Below are 27944 nucleotides of genomic sequence, written 5' to 3'. Positions count from 1 at the left end.
AGGATGGTGTGGTGTCATGTTATGTTTCTGCATTAAAGAATCAAACCCATCTCCGAATCCAGACAGCCCCAAACCATCTATAAATGCGTTATCATAGTTTGGTTAATTAGAAAACACCCTAAAAACATATTGAAATTATGTTTGGCCTGGATTCCATACATATCAAAGAGGAGAGATTCCTAGCAAACCTGGAATCTGTATTTTGAACAACAAATTTGCCAGCTGGCTTTTCACGTTCCATAACAAGTTTACGCATTACTTTAGAAAATGTACTGAACTAGACCTGATTGAACATTACAAAATAAACCACTGTAATAAAAAACCAAACTACTTTATTTGGTGGACCTAGCAGTTTAAAGTGTAATCAGCAAGCAAATGATAACAAAATTATTGTCTTGATCTTGAAATTCGTTAGTAAAGATCTGTGAAACTTTGAAACACTATCAATGCAGCACATTTTTTTTCCTGCTGTTTACGTTGCAGAACATTTTACTTTGCTCACAAGCCTTTCACTACAGATTGGTGCTCTCTCCTCCCTCTCATCGACAGTAAAAAATTGTTGCTTACCTTTTATACAGGGTCCAACTGGACCTAAACTCCGCTTAAGGCAGTGGGACTGGCACCGAATCATTCCTCCCATGTCTGCAGGGTGCTTTGCAGACACAGAGGTGACAAAGCCCTTGCTCAAGAAGCTTACGCTGCACTAGAGGCATTGGCAACCAGCAACAGGCCCTACTAAGAAGGAAGACAAGGAGGGTGAGCAGTCACAGGCACAGGGAGCGCAGATTGCTTAAGCCATTTTGTTTAGTGTATCCATCTTACCGCTTTACCACCCTCTCATTCTTTTTAATTTGATACAGTCAGAGATTCAGGATGGAGATTAGCAGCGGGAAGGCAGTCAAAAAAGCCAGCCCTGAGGGACGATCTGAACAAGAAGGCGGATTAGGATCTCCTGACCACGCGGTGAGGTCGGGCGAGGTGGCAAAGGAGGATCGGCAGCTGGCACACCATCACACAGGCTCCAGAAAGGTGAGGGAACTTATTTTTCCTTTTTCTAAATGCTGTATTTGTACCGACATAAAGCTGCGAGCGTCAGCATGTGATTTTTTTTTCAACCAGACGTCCAACGTCCCCTGGCCTTGTGCTGCATTAGCGCCAAGTGCCCCACGCTACTGAGTGACACACTGGTGGGCTCACACCCCTCCCCGTCGTCCTTCTCCAGATACGCAGTACTGGCGATATAGCGCCGTTATCCTGCCACAGGTACGGGAAAAGGCTTTTAATATGGCTAATACGGCGGCCGCACCCGGCCAACGCGGCCCCCGAGGGCAGCGCCGTGAGGGGAGACGGGGGCCGCACCCGCCCAACATGGCCCCCCAGGGCTGCACCGTGAGGGGAAGCGGCGATGGACGGGCGCGGGCCGCGGTGCTCCCCGCCCCCGCTGGGCGGCTGCCGCGCAGGCGCCCGGCGAGGCGAGGCGAGGCGGGCCGGGGCGGGCCGGCGGCTTTGCCAGGGGAACGGCGGCGTTGACGGCAGCGGGCCGGTAGCCCGCGCTCCGCCATGCCCGTGCGCTTCAGGGTGAGGCGGCGCGGGGCTGTCCGGGCAGCGGCCGTGGCCGTGGGGGTGCGGTGTGTGCGCGGCCCGGCGGGCCGTGCGCTGCGCTGCGCTGCGCGGGCGGGGGGGCCCCGGGCCTGGGGGGTGGCGGGCCCGGCCGGCCCCTGCAGCCGGCAGAAAGAGCGGGTACAACCGTTTCTGGGGTGCCGCCGGCGAAGCGGGAAAGGGGAGACCCTTGCGCTGAGGAGCGCTGGCTAATAAAGACAGAAGGAGTTCAGTCGTGTGGGTGACAGAGGGTTCAGGCTGTATTTGTGCCTGAAATTGTATTAAGTTAAAGATACGAATAAGTTTTTGCATACTTTTTGGTGCATGAAATTGTTCGATGCTGTTTCCTGCTATTCGGAGAGCAATCAAGTAGTTTTTGCTCTTCGATGGGGGTGGGTTTGGAAGATGCAGAGCAACCTGCCAGCTTAGCTGGATCCTGCAGCGGCCTTGTTGGTGTTTCTCCCCTTGGAGACCTCTTACCAACAGAAGCAGCGAAGCAGGATATGCACTGCTCACTTGACAGACACCTCTCTGTTTGCTGCAGGGACTGAGTGAATATAAGAGAAACTTCAAATGGAAAACCCCAGAGTTTTGTAGCCCGTCCCAACAGCAGAAATCCTTGTGGGCAGGACTTCAGTCGAATCAGTTCGGTAAGCGCCCCTGAAAGCTGCCCCCTCGATCGCAAACCCTGGCGCTGTCCAAGCCAGCTCTGGTAAGGATGAGCCTGGGCTGCAGGAAGACTAGAGAGGTTTGCTGTGATTGAGTGCATGACCACAGTGAACTGGTAGTGTTTGCAGTTTGTACACTTTATACAGTTAAAAGTATATTCCTGGTCATCATTTAGAATAGGTTTTTGAATGCCATATTCTTTCTGGCTACACTGAAACTTTATTTTAATGTTACTGCTATTTATATAAATCATGAAAAATACGTGGTTTCTGACAATGCAGCATAAGCTGAGTCCCAAACATGAAGCACAGATGCAGTGTTAACCCATACAGGGTATGTAGAAGGAGGCATTGTGGTGCATGGAAACAGTAAGTAAAATTCCATATTTAAGAGGAGACTAATTTAGGGCAAAGTTTGATAGAAAGTAAGATTTTTATGAAGACCTACAAGGGCAGCTAACTAGGGAAAAAAAAAGAAAAGATGGACATTAAATGGAAGAACTTGTGATGCTGTAGTCTAGGAGTTAGGGGTTGTAGACATTATCATGCAGGAAAATGTGGGATTGGAAAGTAGAAGAAGACAAAGAAAATAGCATCTGGACTAAAAGGCCCATAGAGAGTTGAGGAAAAGGACTAAGCTGCAGAGTGATGACAAGTGCAGTGCTTTGAAAAGGAGCAGTAAAAAGTAGGAATTACTGTAGCGGTGCAAGACAGATCAACAAAATTGTGCAATTCAGTGCAACCATACTATGCAATCTGTGTAATTAGAGTCCAATATATTCATTCCTACAATATAAGTGTTCTAAATTATGGCCTAGTAATTAAGAACCAACTACTGGGAGTATGGTTTGTTTTCAGTTGAGATACTAAACATTTTAATAAATAATTTAATCTTGCCAAAGATTATGCTTTATATATATTACTGCTTTCTTCCATTACTGCAAAAATATATATTTCTTTAACCTTGCTTTCCTTAGCACATGGTTCTGTGTATGGGCACCTGTACTGAAGAGAATAACTTCCACAAATTCTGAAACACCCGAACATCCAAACATGTTAACTTCTTTTTAAAATTGTAAACTATGCTTCTTTTCTAGTTGAACTAAACTGCAAATTTTACAAGACTTGCAATAAAGTCATGAGCTAGCAATACAGCAGTTTCTGCTCCTCCTCATGTTGTAGCGGTGTTTTTGTGTGTGCTTGGTATAGTTTTCCTCCACCTTTGCATTCATTTTCACTCCCACCTCTTTTCTGGCCATTTAACCATGTGCATCTTCAAATGTCACTCTTGACACCTCATAGGATTTGCAGATTTTTTTTGATAATTAAACTTATGGTTCTTCCTGTTGAAACACATAGTTGGCAGTTTTAAGAATGACTTGGAACATCACCACAAAAAGTTAAGAGCTGCAGGTGCTCTGAGTTCTTTCCTGCCACTTTTCCAGTGTTTTTCCACTGGAATTACTTCTTACCACCTGCATGTGTATTTTGACATCCAGACATTCTGTATACCTTTCACTGTAGGGTGTTCTCTTTTTCTACATTGCTTTTTCATGAGATAGGAGTTTTCTCTCTCTCCTAGAAAGTGTTTCTTTCAACCAGTTAGGGGCCTTCACTTATTTGTCCATCACAGTTGAGCACTTTGCAGTTGGATTATGATTTCCTGCTTTAAATGTGTTCAGTCATTCAATCCTCTTCTTAAAATGATAGGGTAATTTTATTTTCATCTGCACGTGTAACGGCCAGCAATTCTTTAAAATAACTCGATACCTCGTTTTGTTACATAGCGTTTTTTAGAATTTTGGAAATGTTTTTGTGTTCATACTGTAAAAAGTCACCAGCTATCTGAGATGGCTTTAAATCACAGTTGTATTAGATGGATAGGGATCTGTCATTGTCCTGTCACAATAGGTGAGAACCTGTTCAGTAAGCTATATTGTGCATGTGCAATGAGAAGCGTTTGTGGCATTTTTTTAATCAGTGCAGGTTGGTTATTCTGTATCTGTGTTAACCACATTCTTTTCACTGGCTGTGTTAATTTTGTTGTTGTTGTTCAACTCCCAGAATCGACTTGCAAAAGATTGTCCTGTGGTCATATTTGCTTTATAGGGTTTTATACAACATGGTCCTGGAGCACCATGTTCCCATCACCTTTAGTGGAAAGGAAAGGCATTTGCAGATAGGAAGGAAGACAGGATTTCACAGCTGTGCCCATAATTCATAAGCTGTCATTGCTCAAACGTACTAAAATAGTTTTTTCTAATAATCAGTTGTATGATAAACTTTCAGTTTGTTCTTGTAATAGAGTGATATTATGTCTTCAATAGAATGTTTTTGTTAAACCTCATATGTCTTTTTCAGGAATCACGAGAGAACCAAACTTCATTTCCAAGAGAAGGGTACCTTACCATAATCCACAGATTTTGAAGTCCTTTGAATGGACAGCAGATTGTGATTTGAATGACCCACCTGAAACTGAGGCTCTTATGACTGCAGAGTTGCACACAGACCACAACAACAGTGATGTGAATCAGGAAAAAATTGAAACGCCAGAAGGACCCAGACTCCCCCCAAAAGTTTGGTCACATTCGGTAGATTCTGGAGGTGAAACAGCTCTTGCCCTTGCAGAAAACAACATGAAGAGATCACCCTCTGCAGCTCCGCCAAATCAAAATGAAGCATTTCCATCTCCAAAAAAGGAAATCGAAAAAATGAGTAATGGGGTAAGGGAAGATATATATATTTTTTTAATTGACCAGTATAAAAATTACTAATCTGATACTTACAGTAATACACATACACCAGCCCCTGTTGTCTAACTCTCTCCTTAGTTCTGTATTTTGATGTTCTTCTATGTTGTAGCTTCTCTGTTGGGAGAACAGTACTTTTGAGACCAGATTTTGGTTCCACTTAGGTCAATAGGCATTTTGCCCTTCATATGCCGTCCCTATTGATTTCATTTAAACAAGGATTTAGCCAATAATATAGAGACTTTTGGGGGTCATTGGCTATAACGAGAAAATGTACTTTGCATTCATTTAATTCATACAATGAAAAACCAAACCATTGGTTTGAAAGTGTGCATTGAAAGATACTTGACTTGGAAAACATTTAGGAAAGGGAACAATCGGTGTTAATTTTTTTTTCTTTTTTATATTGTCAGCTTCACAGAGTCCTTCAGAGGAAAGCAGGCATGAATATTTCACGTTTAAATACTTTCCCCAGAAATTCTGAATATCAAAGCCAATTTGTGTGGAAGAGTCCTCATGAAAAGTCACCAATACTTGCAGCTGAACAGGTAACTTTAAAGAATCCAAAAAGTAAATGAATACTTTATTTTATGTATCAGCAAAGTTGCTTACTTTCCAAGATTTCCTTTCTTCCTCTTTGGTTGGGGCGGGGGTGGGTCCAAATTTGAATGCTGTTACATGGTATTTTGTTTTTTCTTCCATTATGCAGAAGTGCGGTATAGTTAGATTTGTTTCCCTATGATTCATTATTGTAGTCAGGTCTAATTACTTGTTCTTGTTCTCCCTGGTTGTATTCCGTCCTTTCTAACAGGACCATTTTCTTCTGTTTGCATTAATTTACCTTAGGAGCTCTCAGATCCTACTCAACGTTACCCTTCATTTTTATCATTTTTATGTTATCTAATATATAGCTAACCAACAGATGAATGTTCAGGTGTTCTGTATTGTAATAACATGTCTTGCCACTGAAATCATTCAGGTTTCACTGTTTATTCTCATGGTCTTTTATGGGTTACCACAGTTTCTTATTCTCAGTCTCCATCTCTGTGCACATATACTTCTAGCCCCTAAAGTACATCTTTGTAGTGTTTTTTCTTTCATGAGAACTGCTTATATTTAAAAGTGGAATCTTCTGATTTTAAGACACTCTTGTGACATTTTGATATATGTAATGAGTTTTTGGACTTTGTAGGATTGAAAATGCTGCTATTTCTAATCAGACCACAAAGAGTAACTCTGATTGTGAGACTGCTTTGTGTTTTCAATTCATTGTTACTGGGATCAGGATTTAGGAGACTCAATCCATCTTTTGGTCATTTTGGAGTATAAAATAGACACTTCTGCTTTTATTTTGTCTTCTTTTTCTTCACTAGGAGCATATACATTAATGGGATTATTACAGATGGTGCTCTCTCTCTTTTTACCCACAGGTAGCAGATTTGTTCAGTAACAGCTTTCAGAGGCAATAAATGTTGGTAATTAGGATCAATCACTATAAAAATGGTTCCTGTCTTTTTCTTTTTGGAATGCCAAGCAGGTGGACTTACTTTGAGACATCTGTTTCCCAGCAGTCCCTTATCCAAGGAAAACTCACTGAAATGCATGACAATAGTATAGAAGCCAAAGGACCATTTGAGGAAGAGGCAGGTCCCAGAATGTCACCTTCTGGAAAATCTCATAGAGAATTCTATTTGATTCTATTAGAAATCAGTTTGATAATTTCATTATTGATGCTTGTGAACATTGTGCTATTTCAGAAGAAAGTCTGTGGAATCTAAAATTGCAAACTTTTGCACGGCTTATACAGAATAAGAAGCTGTAAGAATAAGTCTGTAGGCACTATAAATCCTTAGGTAATGGAACTTAGAAAAAATCTAAATATGTATAAAAGTTAGCAGGTTCTAAACTTAAGATTAGAGTTTCATGATAAAAATTAGACATATTAACAAACTGATTTTCTTTTGATTGCTATTGATATGATGGAGAATATATCTGAATACTGAATAATGACAATACCTTTCCCTTGAAGAGATTCTATGAAAACATCAAAGTTATCCAGGTTAGGTTATAAGTCAAACCTAAACTCTCATAGCAAAGCTGGGGAAAATGTATACTTGTGACATATGGCATGGTCTTTTAATTCAGCACCCCATGAGGAGATGATACCTGACCACATATTAGGCAAATTCTCTACCTTGGTTTATAATACAGTATTGATTGGAAAATAGTGGATAGCTCAAATTACCAAGCCCTAAACATCCAGTTCTAAAACACAGAACAGTTGTCTGTTACTTATGGACTGGACGTGTACTGAGGACTCATAGGGAAGTTTTATGGCATACATTTGAAAAATACGATCCTACATACAACTCTGAAGGTGAACTGTCTTCCCAAATAAACAAAACTTCTGTTAGTGAACTTCAGTAAGAACAGCGTTTGACCACAGGTTTGACTGTGTCTGACTCCGTCACTTTTACATGTATTTTTATCAGATTAAGTTTCTCTTCAGTTTGTCCTAGAAGTTAATTAGTCTGCACATGCTGTATTTGTACACAACTGTCTGCTCATATGTGAGTGTATTTGCATGAATTGGTTAACTGATTTTGAAAATTTAGCCTTAAGGTAAGCAAATGACACTCTTTTTTTGTTTGTTTGTTTGTTTTCTTTCCCCAAAGGTTATTTGCAACACAAGTAAATCCATACCGCCGTTTAAGTCTCCTGCAATTACTTCTGAAACTGCATATGAGAGAAATGTCAAAGGGTCTCCTCCTGTTAAGGGTCCACAGGAGAGAGGTGGTTCAGAAGAGAAAGAATTTCTGGTTTGTGGACAAGTAAATATTTCCCTAAAAGAAAGGCATTAGTGTACTTCTATAATTTTGATTGTTCTTTTCTGTAATGCGGGGGTGGGTTTATTTTGAAATGTTTTAGTTACATTTTAGAGCTGTTGCTAATGACACTGGACTCAGTAGTGGTTTTGCTATAAAAGACTGAAAATAACACTGTACAGCTCCATTTGCTCTTAGGGGTTTCTGTAGTGGGTTCTGTAGTTTCTGTAGTGCATTTGTTCAGTTGACAATGATGTTTTTAAGTGTGTTTTTCCTGTCACCTTAATTTATGAGTTTTCAAGTGGGTTCTTCTTTTTTTTTTTTTTAAATTGAAACTTTGGTTTTAGTCATTAGGATAGTTTCTGAAATCTAAACCTCTGATTTATACTCTCATTGGTACCAGTGTAGTCTCTTGGTATGCAAGAGGGCTGGATGGGAGGTCTGGAATTTTTTGGAGCTCATAAATCAGATATAGTGTGAATTAAAAAAAAATATTTTGATGTATGGAAGATGCCACAGTTGGAACTGGTTTTCACCCAATAATTGTAATTTGAAGAAACATGGAGGAAGGGTTACAATTCATTTGCCTTTGCCTTGACAAGTTGAAAGGTAAGTAATTGTATTTAGCACAGCGCTATAACAGGACATTGTGTAGCCTATGTAGGCTCTGTTACTCAGTTCAAAATATTAAAATGTCTTTTATGAAAGTAATTCAGCTGTCTGAGGCCTTGCATTTCCTTGTCTTGCTGTTAGCTTGGATAAACTTAAGTGGACTTTTAGGAAACATGGCTATGGCTGTTTTACCAGACACATTTAATGAAAAGGAATTGTTTCAGACCGAGTCCTTCTAAAAATAGGTGAGAGCAATTTAGACTGCATGACAGCTAACCTGTTTTGCAAGGTGGACATATGAATGTCTATTTTTGTAGCAAGCTGCCGGGTGTAGTGTTGTCTAAATTCCTGCAGGTTAGATAACCATCCTTCAGGTAGGAGGACCACATGTGAGTCTCTTCAGTACCCATCTCTGTTCCTTGATAAAACAAAGAGCCATTGTCAGACAACATGTTCACTAGGACCATCACTGAGCAGAACGCATGCTTAACAAGGAGTGCCTGTGGCTCAGTTTAAGCCATTGGTACTTTTGAGGTTCTTGAAGATGTTGTTGGCTGGGAGGCTTTTATAATTTAAAACTCAGACCTGCCCAGTGCTTTAAATCTCATCTGGGAATGAGGAATTTTATGTCCCCTTTTGCCTCTTTAGGCAGATATGAAGAAAGCTTGAAAGGCATGAGGCTTTCAGGAAGCATTTCTTTGGTTTTAATATTGGAAATTCAGGTTATGTTTTCCCAAGAGAGCTAATAAAGTGAAGGAAGAGAAGGCATGAGAAGGGAATTTTAGTGAAAGTGTCTAAAATGCTTTTTGTTTATACCAATATCTCTTATCTGATAAATATCTTGAAAAAGTTTTGGGGGATTTTGGTGGGCTTTTTTTTTTTCCTTCCTTTTTTTTTTCTTGAATTTGAACAATATCTGTGAAGATCTCTAGCAGAATCAGAAATTACACATGAGATTTCCGAGAGGATAAAATAAACAGGGAAAAAAAAATCTTTGATGTGAAAACTGAACAAGTCAATCTGACCCTTTATAAACCAGGATGGCAGGAAATTAAAAATTTGCCTTTTGGTTTATTATAAATTAGTTTATATTGCTTGATGATAAAGCTAAGAGTTTTAATTTTTTTTATTTATTACAAATTCTGGAAATATACATGTTAAGTCTTACACAACTCAGGTTAGAATGGACAGGTATTGTATTATTTTATTTCTGTGTTTCATGTTAAATTCATTTTGTAAAGTATACAAAATAGATCATCTAACTAACTGAGTGTTGCACTTGGAATCTTAGCTTTCGCATTTTGCTAGTTTATTTTTGTATTAACAAAGGAATGTAATATTTTTGTATTAAATATACAAAACAGCTAACACTAAAATAAAATTAACTTTTTGCAAAAGCTTGATGTCAAAAGGAGTATGAGGGTTTTCAGATTGTTAGCTAATGTGGTATTTTTAAAATTATCTTTGCCTTAGAGTGAGAGGGAAGAACCGTTTCAAAAGCCAGCAGAAGATGCAGCAAAACAAGGGAAATCAGAACAGAAACATCCTAAACAAAAAAATAAGCAACATATCAGTCCAAAGCCCCTCTCTTTACATACAAGTCATGGGTATGTATAAAATAGGAAAACCTAGCCTAGTGAATAGGTGTACAGCAGCCTAATATTTAGAATGATGGACAATGGACCTTTAACCACGCCATGCTACAGTTGCAGGGGCAAATGCCCCCTTGCAGCACTGGGATTGAGCTTCCTGTGGGTACATCTAAACCTGATGTCAATTTCCATCCCCTTCTCCGGGCGGCAGAAGTGGAAGCTTTGTAACTACACTTGTTCAGTTGAACCTTCTGATGCAATAATAATATTATTAATAAATTTAACATGAATTAAATAAAATTGGTGCAGTGCTGCTACTAAACTTTCAGCGAGTGCATTGGAAGTTGTAGTCACCTTTCAAACTACTCTCCTGTGCTTGTTCCACGCCTTAAAACTGTGATGATTGTACTTGCTGTCTGCTTTTTCTAGTCCGTACCACCTTCTGTCCCAGAGTGACAAAAGCAAACACATGAGGTAAAGGGAAGTAAAGAAATCTGTCCCATTTAGGGTAATCTGACAAGCATGGAAATAAAATTAAATTCTGTGTTACTGAGCGCTATCAAAGTGTCCTTTTCTGCTGCCACATACCTACATTGCAGGAACTGAACTCATGTTTCCATTTTCTACACATCTGAGGTATGCCAAGAGAAATAAAAGCTCAGAATGGATGTAGGTTTTAAAATGCATAAATTAATCCATCTCTGCTGTCTTTGTGCTGAATGTGTCCCAGTGATTGCTTTCATTCACATGACTTTCTGGCAGCGTTAAGGCATTAGATTAAAGATGGGAGAGGAGACTTACCTAGGTCTGAATGCTGTTGGATATTGGGAGATAATTACAAAATGATCACCCAAAATTCTATGAAATAAAATTGCTTTATGAAAAAGTGAGTGGATATAGTGTAGTTAAAACCTTTAACTCTTTGGTTTTCGTAGCTCTTTGATGTAGTAGATTGTAGTCAATTTTGCAGTGAGTAGTGTATAAAATTCTTGATCATTTGCTATGACCTTTTTCATTTAAGGACAAATTTCTGCTTCTTATACCTTCAGTGTGGTAGCACAAAACAACAGTCACTGGGCAAATAGCTGTCAAAATGTGCAAGTTCTCAATATGCAGGCAGGACTGTAATTTTGTATGCAAGCTGCATTGCATGGCCTGCTATTGCAGTAGAATGACTGGGATCAAGGCACAGCAGTGATGTGTTTTTTGAGCTAATCCATTAGTTTTGCAACCAAAACTGAAGGAATTCTGTCAGTTTAAAAGAAAGGGACATGTGGAAAGAAATTTTGAATATAAAGGGGTTTGTTGTCTTGGTATTTTTCTTTTTACAAGGTGCATTTTATTCTCTGACTTCAGGCTTTTATGATCTATTTCTGAAGAAGGACTGAAAAAGAGGGCTTTTTCACCCAGTGCTGAATATATTAAAATAAAGTTAGTAATGTTCTGAAGCAAGATTAAAACCAAAAATATCTTTAGATTTAAGCTGATAAATCCACAGTTCAGTGCTTAAGGACTTGAAGTATTACTTATTGCCTGCTATAGGTTAGATGATGTTAATTTTTCTGTGTATGTATGTGTGTGGTAGAAGGGAGAATAAATCCATCGTGTGTGGTAGAAGGGAGAATAAATCCATCTTTTCAAGTACTGAGGCCTTTTGAAGATCAAAGCTGGTAAGACATAGTTAGATGAATGATACTGACCATTGTTCTGGTAGTCAGATGTTTCTAGCCACAACAGTTCACCTCACCCATATGCAGAGCGCCTTTAGAGTGGAGTTCATAGAAGGAGATGTCTCGGACACTTTAGTGCCAAACCAGGCATTTTTACTTAAATGCACCTTCATCAGTGACTTAAACCAAGATGCTGCATTTTGCGTTGAAGTAATTGAGGCTTGTGTGTGTATTATGTTCTGCTGATTTGGCTGTCAGGGCAGAAGCTTCTGGCAGAAGGGTTGTGAGGAAATACCAACAGGAGTAACTACTGAAGAGCCACCAACTGTGAAGGAGCTTTTTCACAGCTTTCCTAGTTGTGTTGGTATGGATGAGCTGTGTTTCAAAGCATGCGTTTTTCACATCTCAGCCCTGGCATTTAAGTGCAAGTATACTTATGAATGTTGATATAACTATAAAAGTGCTCTTAAAGAATATTCTGGATATCAAGCTTTACTCTTTTTTTCCTCTCCTCATTCTTGATTTCTTAGGAAGATGAACACTGAATATAGGTCAAAATTTTTGTCTCCAGCCCAGTATTTCTACAAAGATGGAGCTTGGTCTCGTATTAGGACTAAAGTTCCCAACCAGGTGAGTGTTCTTAAAAAATCTGAAGCGTGAGTATGCTTTGTATTTTGATTTTTAGATGCAAAAAATTTTAACTGTGTTGTTTATAAGATACAGTTTTGAGATTGTAATGCTAATGACTCAAGCTCCCAAAGGTGAGTATACAAAGACGATTGGGTTCTGACAAGTCAGTATAATATATAGCAATACAAAATAAGAGATGGTGTGACTTAAAGAATATATTAATGTGACATCCAAAGAGAAGGAGGAGTTTTGTTTCCCCTACAATCAGAATCATTCAGAACAGAGTCTTTTGGAGCAGATAACCTCAGCGTTGATGTTCAGCCCAGTTTTAACAAGCAGAAGTTTTCAAAATGCAGAATTGGATGATAGAAGATTCCAAGGGAATAAAAGGAAAAGGCCAACATACATGTCAGCCTAGGTCAGCTTGATAGTCAGGCTCAGTTTGTTAGCTTGCCATGCTGAATCCATTCAAAGCAGTCATCTGAATTCAGTTATACACAACATAAAATTGAGAATTTCTCTTGCAAGTTTCAGCCAATCTAAGTATTTTCTTGTAGTTTATTCAGTAACTGCAATCAGTATTATACTGTACAGGAACTGATTTGGTAGAAGTCTGAAAATGCTGAACAGCTTCAGGACCATAGGCTTTCTTAGCAGGATTATTGAGTATGATTTCCTGAACTAGTCAAGTAAATGGAAATCGTTAGCAGTGTGCTAAGAAAGTGCTAGAGCTAGTTCTGCAACTGTCAGATTTCACTGAATTGACTTGGGCTTCTCCCAGCTGATAGAGGGAGGCTTTGTGAGACACCGTGCGCTGCTAAATGCGTGGCAAATACTTGGAAATCTGAGTTTCCTAATCAGTTGGGATCAAGCTGATGTGGAAGGTAGAACTGAAGCAGATGGCTCTAGGGTGTTGGGTTTTGAGATTTTGAAAATAACATTCTCTGAGAATTGCAGGAGTCGTGTGGTAGCATTCAGCTCTGTGTTTTAGCATTCAGCTCCAGTGTTCTCACTGGACTTAATCTAGCAAGTAATTTTCTTTTTCTTTTTAGGCAAAAAGAAATATATATTGAATATATACAAAATAATCCATGAGAAATAGGTCTCAGTTTAAAGTATATTGTAGTATGTGATGATTCATAATCAGATTTTGTGTATGCATGCATGAGATAATCCATTCTGTGAAAACAGCCTCGAGAGGATGTTAGAGGAATAAAAACAAGCAATATTTTTATTTTTGATATGTATTGATATATGCATTAGATTTACTGTAACTAAGGTTGTAGAATATTCTGAACTATTGCACGCAGCCTAAGCGGTATAGAGAATGTTTGTGTAGAATATTATGTCATTTTTCTGGCATGTAAGACTTTCATTTGGAGACTGGGTGTTGCATCAGTAACATTCAAAACAGTCAGGAGCAGTGCTCAGCTTCAAGAGCAACTGACTGATAGGCAAGTAAAAGGAAAGGGATGCATTGCCTTGGAGTATATTGTGTTCGTGGCTCAGCCAGCTGGGAGGAGTCACTGCAGTACAAGCGAGGGAAAGAATGAGAAGACTGCAAGTGGAGGATGGATGTTCTGCTTTACCAGGCAGGATCCTTTATGGATCATGTTTCAGAGATGTAGGAAGTAAATATATGCGGCATTTAATTAGAGTGTATGAGAAAGCAAGAAATTCCCACACTGTAGATAAGTGTTTTGGATGTGTCTGACTTTTCCATGGAGATTTTCTTGCTGACAAGGGAACTGCAGGAAACTAGAAAGAAGTCACTTGGCAGTAGGCATGAAGAATTCAAAAAAGAATTATTAGGATTATAGGGCCTTCTAAATGAAGGAGTTATGCTGGGTAGCTGGAAGAGCCAAATTCATTTTAAGACTATAATAATGAATATTTTATTGATGACAAATGTGCTTAGATGACATACACATTTTTGATTACATACACATTTTTATGTATGCATACCTACATCAGATCCTAGTATGTTCATATAGAGTTCATATAGAAGAGACTTTTATAATTGGAATTACCTGAATTTCTCCTGTCTCTGTTAGACTTTAAATCACATGCCTATGAGCATATGTCATGGTTTAACCCCAGTTGGCAGCTGAGCCCCACGCAGCTACTTGTTCACTCCCCTGCAGTGGGATGGAGGAGAGAATTGGAAGGGTAAAAGTGAGAAAACTCGTGTGTTGAGATAAGGACAGTTTAATAGGTAAAGCAAAAGCTGTGTGTGCAAGCAAAGCAAAATAAGGAATTCATTCACTCCTTCCCATGGTCAGGCAGGTGTTCAGCCATCTCCAGGAAAGCAGGGCTCCATCACACATAACGGTTACTTGGGAAGACAAATGCCATCACTCCGAATGTTCCCCCCTTCCTTCTTCTTCCCCCAGCTTTATATGCTAAGCATGATGTCATATGACATGGGATATCCCTTTGGTCAGTTGGGGTCAGCTGTCCCAGCTGTGTCCCCTCCCAGCTTGTTGTGCGCTCCCAGCCTACTCGCTGGCGGGGCAGTATGAGAAACAGAAAAGGCCTTGATGCTGTGTAAGAACTTTTCAGCAATAGCTAAAATGTCCCTTTGTTATCACTCTGTTTTCAGCACAAATCCAAAACATAGCACTGTAGGAACTACTATAAAGAAACTTAACTCTGTCCCGGCCAAAATCAGTACATCATATCAAACTAGTTTTGCTAGTGGACAAAGAATAGTATTTAGCTTGTGTAAATGTGTTAGTGTGTGGGATTTTTTCTACATGGAGTTTTTTTAATTTGCTATTGTCTTGTTAGTATTTCCATATGTATCATTGAGGGTTATAATTCTTAATAAGAAGCTTTTTGTGGGTGTAGTGAAAGCAAAGAGCAAGATTAAAGCTTGGAATTTTCCGATCTTCAAGGCAGGTTGGAAGAAAACCAAGGTTAATTCTTAAAACCTCTGTTAATGTAAGAATAAAAATCCTGATAGACCTGATTCTTGGCCAGTCTTTTTTTTTTTTTGTAGAAAAAATACTTTCAATATTTTTGTTCTAAGAACTACAAGATGGGTTCCAGCATGGCTAAAACAGTAGGACTGAATAAAATATTTCATTCACAGTTGAGACATAAGAAAGAATCTAGCCATTTGAGAAATTTGTTAACAGCAGATTAATGAAAGTATGCATAACTTGAAAGAAGCGTCAAGCACATTGGTTTTATTGTAAAGCAACAAAGGTACTTTGGCCATTCACAATATAGGCTGCCCAACAGTCCTTTTGGTTTCTATATGATTCCATACCTGTTCCCATACTAATGCACTGACACAGAGAGAAATGTTCTTCAAAGCTGTATCTAACCTCTACGTCTGGTGGGTTGTTGAGACTCACCCCTGCCAAAGGTGCGTACAGAACACCTCTCGCTTAGCATAAGTGATTAGATGATAAGCTCTGACTGATCCAGTCTGGTTTCTCCCTTAGTTGGGACCGCACATGGGTAACTTTGGGTCCAAAGCAGACGTTCTGAAGTTCTGAGAATCCTGGTATGACCTTAGCTGTAGTGATTACTCCTAGACTGCTACTCTAGAATATATTATTAAGAGTTGCTTTTCAGCAGTTGAATGAAAAAATCTCTTTGAATTACGCTTTTGAAAAATTAATGCGGGCAATTCATAATCACAGTAGGATTCTCTGGGGCTTGTGTCCTGCTGAGATAATGCTGCCCGCTGAGTCACTGAAGGAGACGGTTGTCCTTTGTACTTCTTCACAATTCACTGGAGACATAGTATTCTTCCTCCCCCTGCAGCGTCTTGTTGCTCTGGATTTATATTCCTTCTGTTGTGGCTATGATAATTAATTTTTCATTCTTCTACTTAAAGCGAATAATCCAGTAAATCACTTGCACCTCAAACTTTAAACTCTCCTCTTAAAATGACAAGCATATATTTTTAATGGGCTATTCTTTGGAAGTTTAGTGGGTCAAATTGTGGGATGTTAGCTGGTGTGGGCTAAGTGGATTTCCATCTGCTGCATCCAGTTGCTTTTAGTGGGTTTAGTTGAATTTGGCCCACTAACTCTGTTTGTTGCAGAAAGAACGATGCAAAGTCCATCATGAAAGAAGAATAAATAAGAAATGCTATGAAAATGTGCTAGAGGAAGTGTCAGTATTACTTTCCTGCTCTTTGACAAAATACTTATTTCCTGTGAGTCATTTTTTAGTGAGCCAGAATTCACACAACAATATCACAAAGTTATTTTTAATAATTTAAACATAAACGTTTTGTTGTTGCTTTTTCTTCCTGCACTTTAATTGTGCTTAGGTGAAGGACACAAGACAGTGTGAGAGTTTAAATAGTTTTAACCATAAAAATGATAGTGTGTAATCAGCAGTATAATGTCTAAAGAGAGGGCTTGTCACTTTTATTTTTTTAAGACTAAACCTGACATCTGAACAGTTTTAGATCTCATTCTTACAGTTACTGATAGCCTAGAAGGAATGATTTTGATATTATGTCTTACATACAATAGCACCAAGAGTTCTCACGTAATCATCAGCTTCTCACAAAGATTAATGTAGCTAGAGACAGTTGCAGTGTTCACAGCATACAAACACAGTATTAAACATGCACATAGACCTATTGACTTGAAATAATCATAAATTGGTGGTGAATGTATTTTTGAGTGTTGATGCTTAGAAATCTAAATTAATTTCTTCAGGCTTGGCAAAAACTGGTGAAATACCAGTGCTGATGTATATGTTTTACAGCTTTTTCCTGAATCTCAGGGAGGCAGCATAGAGCTATGTTGACAGGTTTTTAGCATTTAATTTCTTGCTTAGACTGAAATAAAGTTTCAAGGGTGATAATACAGTGTTGAGAGAAAAATAAGAAATTTTTAAATAATTCTGTATTCCTCTCCTTAGGCATCTCAAAACACCGTAAATTCCATGTGGTATATGGAGGTTGGTTGCTTCTAAGTTCCTGTTTCATGTTTGGAGCACTGTGTCTGAGCGCTGATGGAAAAACTAGAATTCTGCACTAAACTTATTTATAGTTGCTGCATAACTTTTTGTGCTCATTGAATGAATAATTGACAATTTTGCTTTGGCTTCATGGCGCAAACATGCTTACTAAATATACACTTCTGTTATTTTTGCTTTCCTTTTGTTGCATTTACTGTGGCATGCAATGTTTGTGCTGTGGGTGGCCCTGTATTATGAGTAACTTGCCTTTCTCCTCTAGCTGCTATTAGCTAATGCAAATACTTTATAATAGCCTATTAGTAAACTTTAAACAGACGTGCAATTTATGAAATCTTGATGTGTAGGTGAGAGAGCTTCGAGAAAGAGCAAAGGCTTACAGGCAACGAGTAGAGGGAACACACTTCTCCCGATACCATCTCAATCAGATCCTTTCCGATAATAACAGTCTTTGGGATGTGTCCTCAAATTCCAGTTCAGAAGAAGGCATCAGCAACAACATCAGAGCACTAGATCTTGCTGGGTAAGGTCGTCATTCCTGCCTATTATTCTGCAGCTTTGAAACAGAGCAAAACGCTGAATATAAGCTTAGCATAGCTGTGGGATCTTGGATGTTTGACTACATTCAAGATGCTATTGGACAGGGTGCTCAATAATCTCATCTAGGCTCCCTTTCCCCACGGAAGGTTGGACCAGATGGTCTTTCAAGGACCCTTCCAGCCCAGGCTGTTCTGCGATTCTGTGATACGTAAATTCTCCAGAACAGCTGAGGGCATTTACCTTTTCACAGATACATCAGTTGATGTGTGCTCAAATTGAAAATGAGGCACAGTCCAGTCTTCTGAAAGAAGAGAAAGTTATTCCTTTATAATTCTCCACAAATGTATATTTAGTGTGGCAACCTTAGTCTCATCAAGTCTGGAGGAATTTCGCACTGAGTCATACTGAAGTAATATTCTTTGCACTGGAATGATATGAACTATGCTTTGCCTACTCAGATGTTATCAGTGTTCTTGTCAGGATTAATTAATCTTGTGGTTGAGTCTTAGACACTGTTCAATTCTGGATGAAGACTTCAGAGCTGGAATGATGTACATCCATTTTCTCCTTTCTTGGAAGGCCATCAGAATTGGCAGATAATAAATCCATTGCTAGGAAAATTCAGAATTAGTATTTTAGTAAAATGTACAGACAGCTATTGCTGAAGCAAGGAGGGGAAAAAGAGCCATTTGTGTCTTCTCTGAGATCCGATATTTAAAAACAGTGCCTTGGATGCCTCTGTCTGTAGTCCACTTAAACTGCTGTATGCACACTACTCGTCTTGTGTGTGTGTGAGAGATCTACCCATTTGCATGACTGTAGGTCTAATGAGGCTTGGGGGGATGACGTGTAAAAGAGTATTTATTACACTAGAATGTGTGATATTAAGGATGCTGTAAATTTTTTGGTTTACTGGTTTGGTTTTTTGCCTGTGAAATACAGATCCTATTACTGATCTCATTTCTGTGTACTGGTCTAATTTGCACTGATTTCTGTGAGCAGTTGAGAGTTTAAGACTTTCAAAAGTTGTACCTAAAGAGGAGTCTTCTAAACTGCTTGGCTTTCGAAATTGTGACATCAGACAGTCCCTATGCATGGAACTACTTATTTTTTGAGCACTTCTGATAATCTATCTTGTTGTTTAAATTGGAAATAGAGCCCTAATTTTACATTACATTTTTGGAAATGGTAATCCATAGAGTTTTCATAGAATCTAGTTTGAAAAAGGGTTGTGCTTAAACATAAACTTCAGTGGAAATTTAACTATTCATCATGTCAACTGTACCACTTTTTAATATCTGAGCTGTACTTTCAGCAAAGGACTGAACTGGATGAATGTGTTCTGCATAGACACGTGTATGTCATGCAAATCAATGGTGTGAAACACTGCTTTCTTTGTTACCTAGAGTTTCTGAAAAAGAGACTGCACCAAGCCCCAAAATGGTGCAGCAACCTGATTCCAGAGAACAGCCACACCAGGACAGCACTGAGAAGAAAGACATGCCAGATGCTTTAACTGTTCCAGTCAAAAGGCGTTTAGTTTGGGATGAACAAGAAGGTGCTGAAGAAAGGGAGAATCGGCAATCAACGGAAGAGGAAGAAAAACAAGATGAACAATCTGCAGTGGTGGCTCAGCAGTTAGAAGAAAACAATAAGGATGCCAATGAAGATAAGAAAATGGAAGGGTAAAACTGAACATTTTTGTGGTGTATATATATAATTTTTTCCTCTAACGTCTCAGAAATTTGTAAGTTAACTGTTTTTTGTTTTTAAATCATATTTACTTAAGAAAGTGTAAGTTGTTGTGACGCTACTTTTGTTTTTAACAGTATGATAAAGAATGAGAAAGTTCAAGACATTGAGCTGGTTGATGGAAATGGATCTGTCATTGAGAATAATGGATTTCTAACTTGCAAGACAGAAGTTTGTAGAAGCATGAACAATTCTAATGCTTTTTACAAAACTGTAAAATTTGCAGTATGGGCCTCTCAGAACAGACTGTTCATTACACAGCAGCCAAGTGTAGTGAAAATTAAAGCTCACAATTTGCTTCAAATTGACAGCATAGGATTGATAGGACTGAAAGGGTAGAATACATGCTAATCTTGTACTTAAGCATCTGTTTTCCTTAAAAAAATTCATGGGCAAAGATAAAAGACTTGGGAGAAAAAAATAACTAGCATCCAGTAATCACTGGTGATTATGTTACTGAGCACAGGAGGGAAAAAGGTGGAGCGGTATTTAGAAATAATGAGAGATCAAGTCAGTATGTGCATAGTACAGTGCACAGTACTGTATTTGACAGTTGAAAGATCCAAATTATATCTAGTTACAGAAGTCTCTGGCTTTTTACTGTGAAAGTTTTGCATACCTTTTTTGGTAGAACAACATTTTAGTTTGATAGATATTTAAATCTGAGTAACTTTGGCCCTTGTTACCATACCATCTAAGCATTTTGTATTCCTCATTGGATTTTATCTTTGGTGTTGCAGCACAAATTGAAGGTAAGGAATTGTAATTGTCTCCTTTGGGGATAATATCCTGTATGCAAAACCCAGGCAAAGAAAGATTGAGATGCTAGACTCAAATAGAAATTAAATGCAGGCTTTCAAACCTATCATCCTGAAAACCTTCATAAGTTTCTAGAGATTATCTAGTTCATAGATGTGTCTCTGATTGACACTGAAGATCTTCTGTCATCCTGCAATGTGGTTGTGTGTGTGCTGAGGTATGCTCTGGACTTGGCCATGCAGAGCAACTTGACACTTGCATGTTATCTAAGCCTGCTTGAGAGCTAGAAATGAGACATTCTTTGCCTAGATGTCCTCAGAGCATGTCTAGCGTGCACTGATAGGATCAGGTTCCTTGCACAATGAGGGTATGCCACCACCTCCTTTTGAAATACATCTGGAGGAAGAAGAAAGAAGTGGTAGTGCTGATTTATTTAATAACCTGGGGGCTAGAGTGGTTACATAAATGTGGAATACTTGGTTTCTGTTCCACCACATTGACTGAAAAGAGTCAAACCCACATTCCCACCTCTAAGGTGGCAACCAGGTTCAAAGGTTTTCTGGGTGAGTACTCTTTCCAGCCCGCCTGGTGAGTCTCTGCTACTGTGCAGCAATACATTCAAGGTTTATTGGGACAGAGAGAGCCTGAATTTGCGGCTTGAGACTGTTTATGTATTTTATCCAGTTACATTAAAAAAAATAAAATATAGAAACTGAGGCTCAAGGACTGGAATCCAGGACTCCCCATTGCAAGCAGATGTTTTAGCTGTTGATGTTTTATGGCCCTAACTGTGTTGCCTTAGGCTTCATTGTAGGAATGTATTAGAAACAAAAAGCTTGAGTGCAAGACTCGTGAGTCCTTAGTTAATCCTTTAATAATTTCTCTTTTTTTTGCAGTGAGAATGCCTTAGTATTGAATTCTTCTGCAGCTGTGTCAGATTCTTCTTCTGTATCCTCAAGGACAGGCGGCAGGCTTCCTACTCCAAAGCTGAGAGCACTTGGTGGAGCTCAGAGGACTCATCATGATCTCACTACCCCAGCTGTTGGTAAAAAGACTTTTAAATGCAAAGCAGTATTTCAAGAAGTAAAGAAAAAAAAAGACATGTATGAATTAATTTATTAGGTTATTTAAGGTAATAAAGCATTTTTCATCTTCTCCACTACAATAGGAGGTGCGATTCTAGTGTCTCCTCCTAAATTCAAGTCTTCATCTTCACAGCAGAGAACACAAGGTTTAGGAACAGACCCTTCTTCAGCTAAGAGAGGTGCAAGAGAAGCTTCAAAAAGAAGGTCCTTCCGGGTGAGCCAGAAAAGAGACTTACCATTATGCATTTTAGGAATGTGCTTTTTAAATAATTGTGAATAATTTATTTAATGAACCTTTTTCTTGAGTTGTCATTTACTATTCTAAAATTCTCAGCATCTGTGACTAAAAAAGGCCAATGTCTGAATAAATAATTTTTTTGGGTGTATCAGTCAAAGGAATTGAGACTATTGGAGTGAGATTTGGATGAGCTCCATTTTGGCTTTTTCTGCTAAATGCACAGGATCTGTTTCTAAAAAAAAAAAAGTTGCCATCAGGAGCTGTTGATTTCCTCATTAATATTACTGTAGCTTGCCACTGACATAGGGCACAGCTCCAGATTCCTTGACTTGAAAGAAATTGAAGAAGGAGAGGTTGGGTGCCTATGTACAAGATAGGTAAATGTGCCATAATAATTTCATTCTCCCTTTCCTTTACTTGGGTGCTTCTTTTACTTTGCAGCTTGCATAGTTACTAAAAGAAAAATGGAAACATTTAGGAGTTGGGTTTTTTGTGGGTTTTTTTTGTCAAGTTGTGCTTAGTCTGAGTTCTACAAAGACAGCTAGCATTTCACTGCATGCATCCTCTGTAGTAAGTTCTGTAATAGAAGCAGACACAATTGCATGAGAAGTTGGTTGTGTTGGCTTAAAATCTAAGAACACAGTTTTTTGCTCTGAAGAAAATAAGCTTTTGGTTTGACCTGACTAGATTGCTTTCAAACCATGTTAAACATTCGTTATTAGGAATAGATTTTCTTTAAGCTGTCTTGCAAGCTTGAAGTACTTATTCTTCCAGTACCTTCATGACAAGTGTAACAGTGTAAAGCCAACTATTGCTGCACATGTGAGGATCTGTACTGGAAGGCTGTATATGAGATGTGGGTTTTGTGGGTTTTGTGTTTTGTTTTTTTTTTCTTTCTATTGTGTTTTAGCCTGATGTGGAAGTGGAAGCTGTTTCACTCCTTACCTCTCCACCTGCTGGGCTGGGAACTTTGGATCCTCTGCCACTTAGGCAGGATCAGTGGTCTCCTAACAGTGTTTCTGATGAGCAAGTTCCTCTTGCTTCAGCTCATCAAGAGCGTTCCTCTACACCTCCTGTGCTGAAGTCAGCCAACAGCTGCTCTGTGCCTTGCTGGAGTCCCTCTCGTCGTATTCAAGGGACTCTCAAGGATCCAGAATTCCAGCATAATGGTGGGTTTTGTGTAGTAACTGGCTGTGTTAAGAGTGCTGCAGGATGGAAATGGCTACTGTCCAGTGTTCAGGCCAAGAGAGTGCTGAGCTTGTTGCCTCTGTCTTACAGACTTTACCTTACGGACTCTACAAAGAATGTGTTGTTTGTAAACAAAAGTTTTTCTACTATATGTTTAGTCTTGCTGAGGAAGTGTGCACAGCTCTCCACCTTAGTTTCAGATTCCACTAATGTCATTGTATTCTAGTGGTCGGTTGTTTTATTAATTTCAATTTTGCCTTATTAATTTCAATAAGTACTTACTCATTATAAGAATAATTTGGTTTAGCATGAACAGTTGTAATTTTTAATCTTTAGGCTACAACTGGATGCTGTGACACTTTTCCAGCTGCAATTACCAACAGCAGTGTGTAACTGGGGACCTTTATAGTGTGGTATTATTTTGCAGGAGTTGTGGATTTCTGAGAGATAAGCTCCTTAAATATTTCTGCAGGATATGGAAACAAAAAAGTCATGTATAAAAGATTTATTGGATATTGAGAAACCCATTTCTTCGCTGAGGAGGAATTTGTGCTGGAGCATTTCAAAGATTTTTAACAATGTTTAGGGGTACTGGGGACATAAATTTGATAAAGAAAAGAATCCTTCACTCCTTAGTCAAGATAAAGTTTATGTGCTTAAGTCTCCATTCCAGAAAGACTTTCTGTAGCTGCTTAAGGTCCCACAATTCTTGGTCCTTTTATTAGAAAGATTAGCTAAACTAAAGTAGTATTTCAATTCTAGAATGGAACAAGTAGTTGTCAGGTTAAGTGGGATGGTGAAATCCAGAGAATCTCCTCAGAAAGAGGTTAGAATTGGTGCTGTGTTCTAGCTCTGCACCTTGAGTCCAGTTCACTAAGTAACTTGTAGCATCTACCAAAGATAGGTGCCTTGAGAAGAACACAGTGGAGCAAGTTTATTTTACCTCAGCTTAGAGTAAAGGAGTCTCCTGGAGTTTTTTGGTATGTTTGCTATTTATAAGACTCATGTTTTGGAGATAATGTTGTAACATCTTAAAATGTTCTAAAATGAAGTATTATCCTTTGTCTATTTTGAAATGATTCAAAACTGTGCCTTTGACTTTTTGTCTTAGGGAATGTTGGCAATCCAAACACGAGATCTTTCCAGTTACCTCTTCAGGAAAGAAACTATAATGATGAAGGTATTTCTTGTCCCAAAGTATTATTGTATATCATGTGTATATTACCTAGATTAATTTTAATTTTTACACTAATGTGAGAGGTTTCTGAATGCAGTAAATAATACTGGTTTATGTGTTTGCATGAATAACTACTGCATTGTTTCGTCAAAATAATTTGAATATGTTCATCGTAGTAATCTGAAGTATGAATGTGAAGGTATATTCTAGTATGGATAAACCATTAAATGCAGCTGAAAATTAAGTAGACAATTGTGGCTCAATATGGTTACTATAGCTTGCTCAGTTCCATACCTAAAATCGTTTCCTCCCCAACACATTTTTTAAGCCTTTGTGTTCATAGCAACAGAAGCAAACTGCAAAATGATCACAGCCTAGGTTGCAGCTGCAGTAACTTTGGATGCAACTAAAAAAGGTACCAAAAATCTTAAGATAAAGATTTTGCTTGTGAGACTTCAGCACCAGATATGCAGCATAAAATGATTCCTTTGACTTTAATTTTCACACCTGTTCCTCTGCTCAGTGTATTAGGGGTACTTGCGGCATCCTGTTATTCTGATTGCTGTTTTGGCCTTTTTGTCTGCTTACTGTAAAGTTAATCTGGGGGAGCAGCCAGTGCACAGCCCACCAGTGCATCTTCTTGGCCCTTTTGTGGGCAGACACAAATAAACTCTTTCAGTAGCATGAGTCAACCAGAGGTACTGTAGCCTCATTAACTTGAGCTGCTAGACATTGTTTCTTAGCATGGTGTATGAGGTTGAGCTTGGTGTGGTGCTGTGCCTAGTTGCAATCACCTGTGTTTGGTTCAGATTAGAGTATGGGCAGAGCAAGCTTATATCTGATTGCAGTTTATTTATAGATATACCCCAGAGCAACCAAAAGCTTTTTTCTCGACCCCTTACGCTTGTTTGCTCCTTGGTTTTAACCAAGGTTCAGGCCGATTCTCTGTTTTACTCATTGCAGTTGGCTGGAAAATGTGTGGGTTGTGCAGATGGCTCAGCCAAGCATCTGTGTATCTACATAAAACACGCAAAATCCTATAGTACTCTGCAGCTTCCCACAAGCTTGCTGCACACAGATTAAATGCTGTAACTGCTGTTTCTTTTTCTTTTTTTTCCTCTGAGCTGAGTGATGATGTATGAGCTTTTGGAAACAGGTGCAATGGGCCAGCTCACAGATATTTCATATGCCCATATTTGTTCACAAACCTGGGAGTTACTCCAATGACACGTCTGTTTGTGGAAGTGCAGTGAGCAGTTTTCTCATACATGGGAATATGGTTGTTATGCATAGTGTGTGAGCCTGTTATGGGCTGTTTGGATCACTGTATTTCAAAAATTTAGAAATGCTACTGAAAAGTTAATTGAAACACCGATGAAGTACAGGTCCTGTTAGGACTGAGTTCTGGAATTTTTTGTTGGTTTTTTGTTGGTAGGGGGATCTGGAAAGTACTGATACAGTTCTTTTTAATCCATTGCAGGAGAATGGGTGTAATTAAGGTAATTTTTCATAGACAGCATCTTGACAGAGCTGTAGCAACATTTTAATGATGATGTTAAAGAAGATAATGTTGTGCTTTATCTGAGAAGCAGCATCCAGGCTGCTTAATTTTAAGAGTTCTGCTGGATGTGAAGTGGACCCTGTATTCAAAAGGAAGATCTTTCAAAACTACATTTTTAAAGCATGCTTTTTGTTGTCTTTGTGTTAAACTTCCTGTTTTCTTCAGAAGATACATTTCTTTTAACAGCGTGTGGCACACTAGCTGGTTTTGGCACAGAAGGGCTCTTTTGGCAACATAGGTTCTGATATTTTAGTCATGTGTTATTCTAAGGTTTTCCACTTTGCTTGAAGTGGTGGGTTGCTTTCATGAATATGTCATTATCAGAGCCTAGTCTGTACAGATTTCAGTGGGAGAGGAATGACTTCTGAGGTCTTCTGACACAGGAGAGTAAATGTAAAGATGACTTGGAGAATTGGGCAATTCCCAGGTGACAGTAGGGGTCTCATTCTGGAGTTTGTCAAGAGTTGGGCGTGTAGCTCTCTTAAACTTACCTAGCATCCTAGTAGCTTTCTAGTGAGATTCTTCTCCAGCTTGTCAGTTACCAAGTAATAGAATTGAACTGTGGTACTATTTTATCATCCATTGTGAAAGAGGGCATAAAAACATTTGCACTTTCAAAGTCTGCCATGAATGTCAACTGTGTTTTAATATGTATATTTAATCTTCCTATTTACTTTTTCCCTTGTTGCTGTCCCCACAGATGACAGGTTGTCTCAGATTTCTGCTCGCTCAGCAGCATCTAGCTCGCTTGCATCTCAGATACTGGAACGAGCTCAGAAGAGGAAGGATTTCTGGGGCAAGACATAATCTCTCCCACCTGTTGTATAGAAACTGTTCTGTAAAATGATTTGGTTTTTATAGTTTGTAGTGTACATTTTTAAAAATTGTGGTTGTAGATACCATGCAGCATCCTTTCACTTATCACTAATATGGTCCAACTTTTAGGACTTACCATCCCAATTTAAAATTTCAATATTTAAACCAGTGTTTTAAATGTAGGTCCTTTATATCTGAGAGTTATGTCTTAATTCACTATGTCACAACAGCCATGTGGGGTTTTATTTTTTTTTTACAGCAGCACCTCTTGAAACTGAGATAATTATTTTTTTTATGCAACCTGTGTGTTACTTTTCAAGGTATTCTGCTGTGGTCATGCAGTATGACCTGGGACAGTATTCAGGGGCAACACCATCATTCACCAGACACCTCAGCTGCTTGATTTTAACCAGCTATCTTAAAGGCAACTGTGGTATATTTGTTTATGTTACTGTATGAATTGTCAGTACAGCACAGTGCTGTAACAAAAAGTTACTTTTACTACTTACTGCTTTTAACCTGTTCCCAAAAAATTATTATTTCTTAATGAAGCTAACATGGAACATACAGGAGTTTGAGAAAAGGACACTAAGCGTTAGTGTTTGTTCCTTGTCCATAGTTTTTTGGCCAGGACGACTATTAGAGTTCACTGTGTACAGTACGTCAGTTTGTCAGATATACTAATGTGAACATTTGTCTTTTTGTGGGCAAGACCCGTGCTTAGCGTTAATTTCAACTTCTCTAGAAAAAGCAACCTCAGCCACCTTAAACAGTGGCCTTCCCCAGCCCCACTTCAAACTCAGGTATTTAGGAGTAGTTGATCTCTTAAAGTAAATTCAGAAGAATGTTTTTTCTTGACTTTGACATTTTAATTACCTCTCCTCCTAGTTGCCTGTTGCTGGGAGACTGGCATACTGTTACGATTGTCACAGTGAAAAATGTTTGTGATTTATGCTGACAGCTTGTTTTATCTTTCCAAGTGATGCAAACAACATGAAGTAGAGGAAATAGGCGGCTAGCAGGCAGTTTGGTTCTTCTTGTGTGGCTTCAAGTTTTAAAATGACTTCATTTGGAAATTTTATACAAGAACAATTTGAATTTTGTACACATTTGCTTACCTTTCGATTTTGTACACAATTATGTACGCATATTACTGAAAATAAAAAGGTTGTTTGATTTGTTTCTATTCAAGCTATGCCAGATAAATTGGTAGAGCCTATTGTGTTGGCACTTCTCTGTTTAGTTCTCTGTTTCACCTGTTCAGCTGGAACATCTGTGGACTTTTGAAAGACAAGATGTTACCTTGGACCTGATCTTCAGAAAGAATAAGTTACTAAAGCTAGATAAGTTGATACTTGGAATCGTGACCATCGAGCAGATGGGTGCTACACAGGCTGGAAGGCTGCAATGCCCAAAGGGCCAGTCCCCAACAAATGAAGTGTTGATTTAAAGAGTGAGTGCTGTCCAGCACTGATCATGTTAGAAAACAGTGTCCACTTCTTCCAGAAATTGGGCATTGCAGTAGCTTCCTA

General features: G+C 38.8%; 1 protein-coding gene across 4 annotated transcripts; it reads left to right on the top strand.

The window, feature by feature from the left end:
- The first annotated feature begins 1124 nt into the window (after positions 1-1124).
- MDM1 (Mdm1 nuclear protein) lies at positions 1125-27764 on the top strand. 4 transcript variants are annotated; one of them, XM_075495305.1, is made up of 15 exons: positions 1125-1263; positions 2144-2249; positions 4629-4990; positions 5431-5565; positions 7693-7848; positions 9928-10061; positions 12247-12346; positions 17240-17278; positions 17644-17819; positions 19243-19521; positions 21244-21392; positions 21516-21646; positions 22581-22839; positions 23970-24038; positions 26297-27763. In XM_075495305.1, the coding sequence occupies exons 3-15, from the start codon at positions 4754-4756 to the stop codon at positions 26401-26403; spliced, it is 1971 nt and encodes a 656-aa protein (XP_075351420.1). In that variant the 5' UTR covers positions 1125-1263; positions 2144-2249; positions 4629-4753; the 3' UTR covers positions 26404-27763. The 4 variants fall into 4 exon arrangements, with proteins under 4 accessions (XP_075351420.1, XP_075351409.1, XP_075351399.1 ...); XM_075495294.1 differs by lacking the exon at positions 1125-1263 and adding an exon at positions 1467-1578 and having other exon boundaries at positions 21307-21392; positions 26297-27764; XM_075495284.1 differs by lacking the exon at positions 1125-1263 and adding an exon at positions 1467-1578 and having other exon boundaries at positions 7693-7836; positions 26297-27762.
- Positions 27765-27944: the final 180 nt, after the last annotated feature.

This window comes from Mycteria americana, chromosome 1, assembly GCF_035582795.1.
Source record: "Mycteria americana isolate JAX WOST 10 ecotype Jacksonville Zoo and Gardens chromosome 1, USCA_MyAme_1.0, whole genome shotgun sequence".
In the NCBI taxonomy this organism is placed as follows: Eukaryota; Metazoa; Chordata; class Aves; order Ciconiiformes; family Ciconiidae; genus Mycteria; species Mycteria americana.
This window is presented reverse-complemented; position numbering and strand designations above follow the sequence as displayed.

What these genes read in the sequence shown, in the direction of transcription:
- MDM1 (XM_075495314.1), top strand. An exon ending in CAATACTTGCAGCTGAACAG is followed by an intron (nt 5,566 to 7,692) that starts GTAACTTTAAAG and finishes CTTTCCCCAAAG; the next exon opens with GTTATTTGCAACACAAGTAA. An exon ending in TCCAGAATTCCAGCATAATG is followed by an intron (nt 22,840 to 23,969) that starts GTGGGTTTTGTG and finishes TTTTTGTCTTAG; the next exon opens with GGAATGTTGGCAATCCAAAC.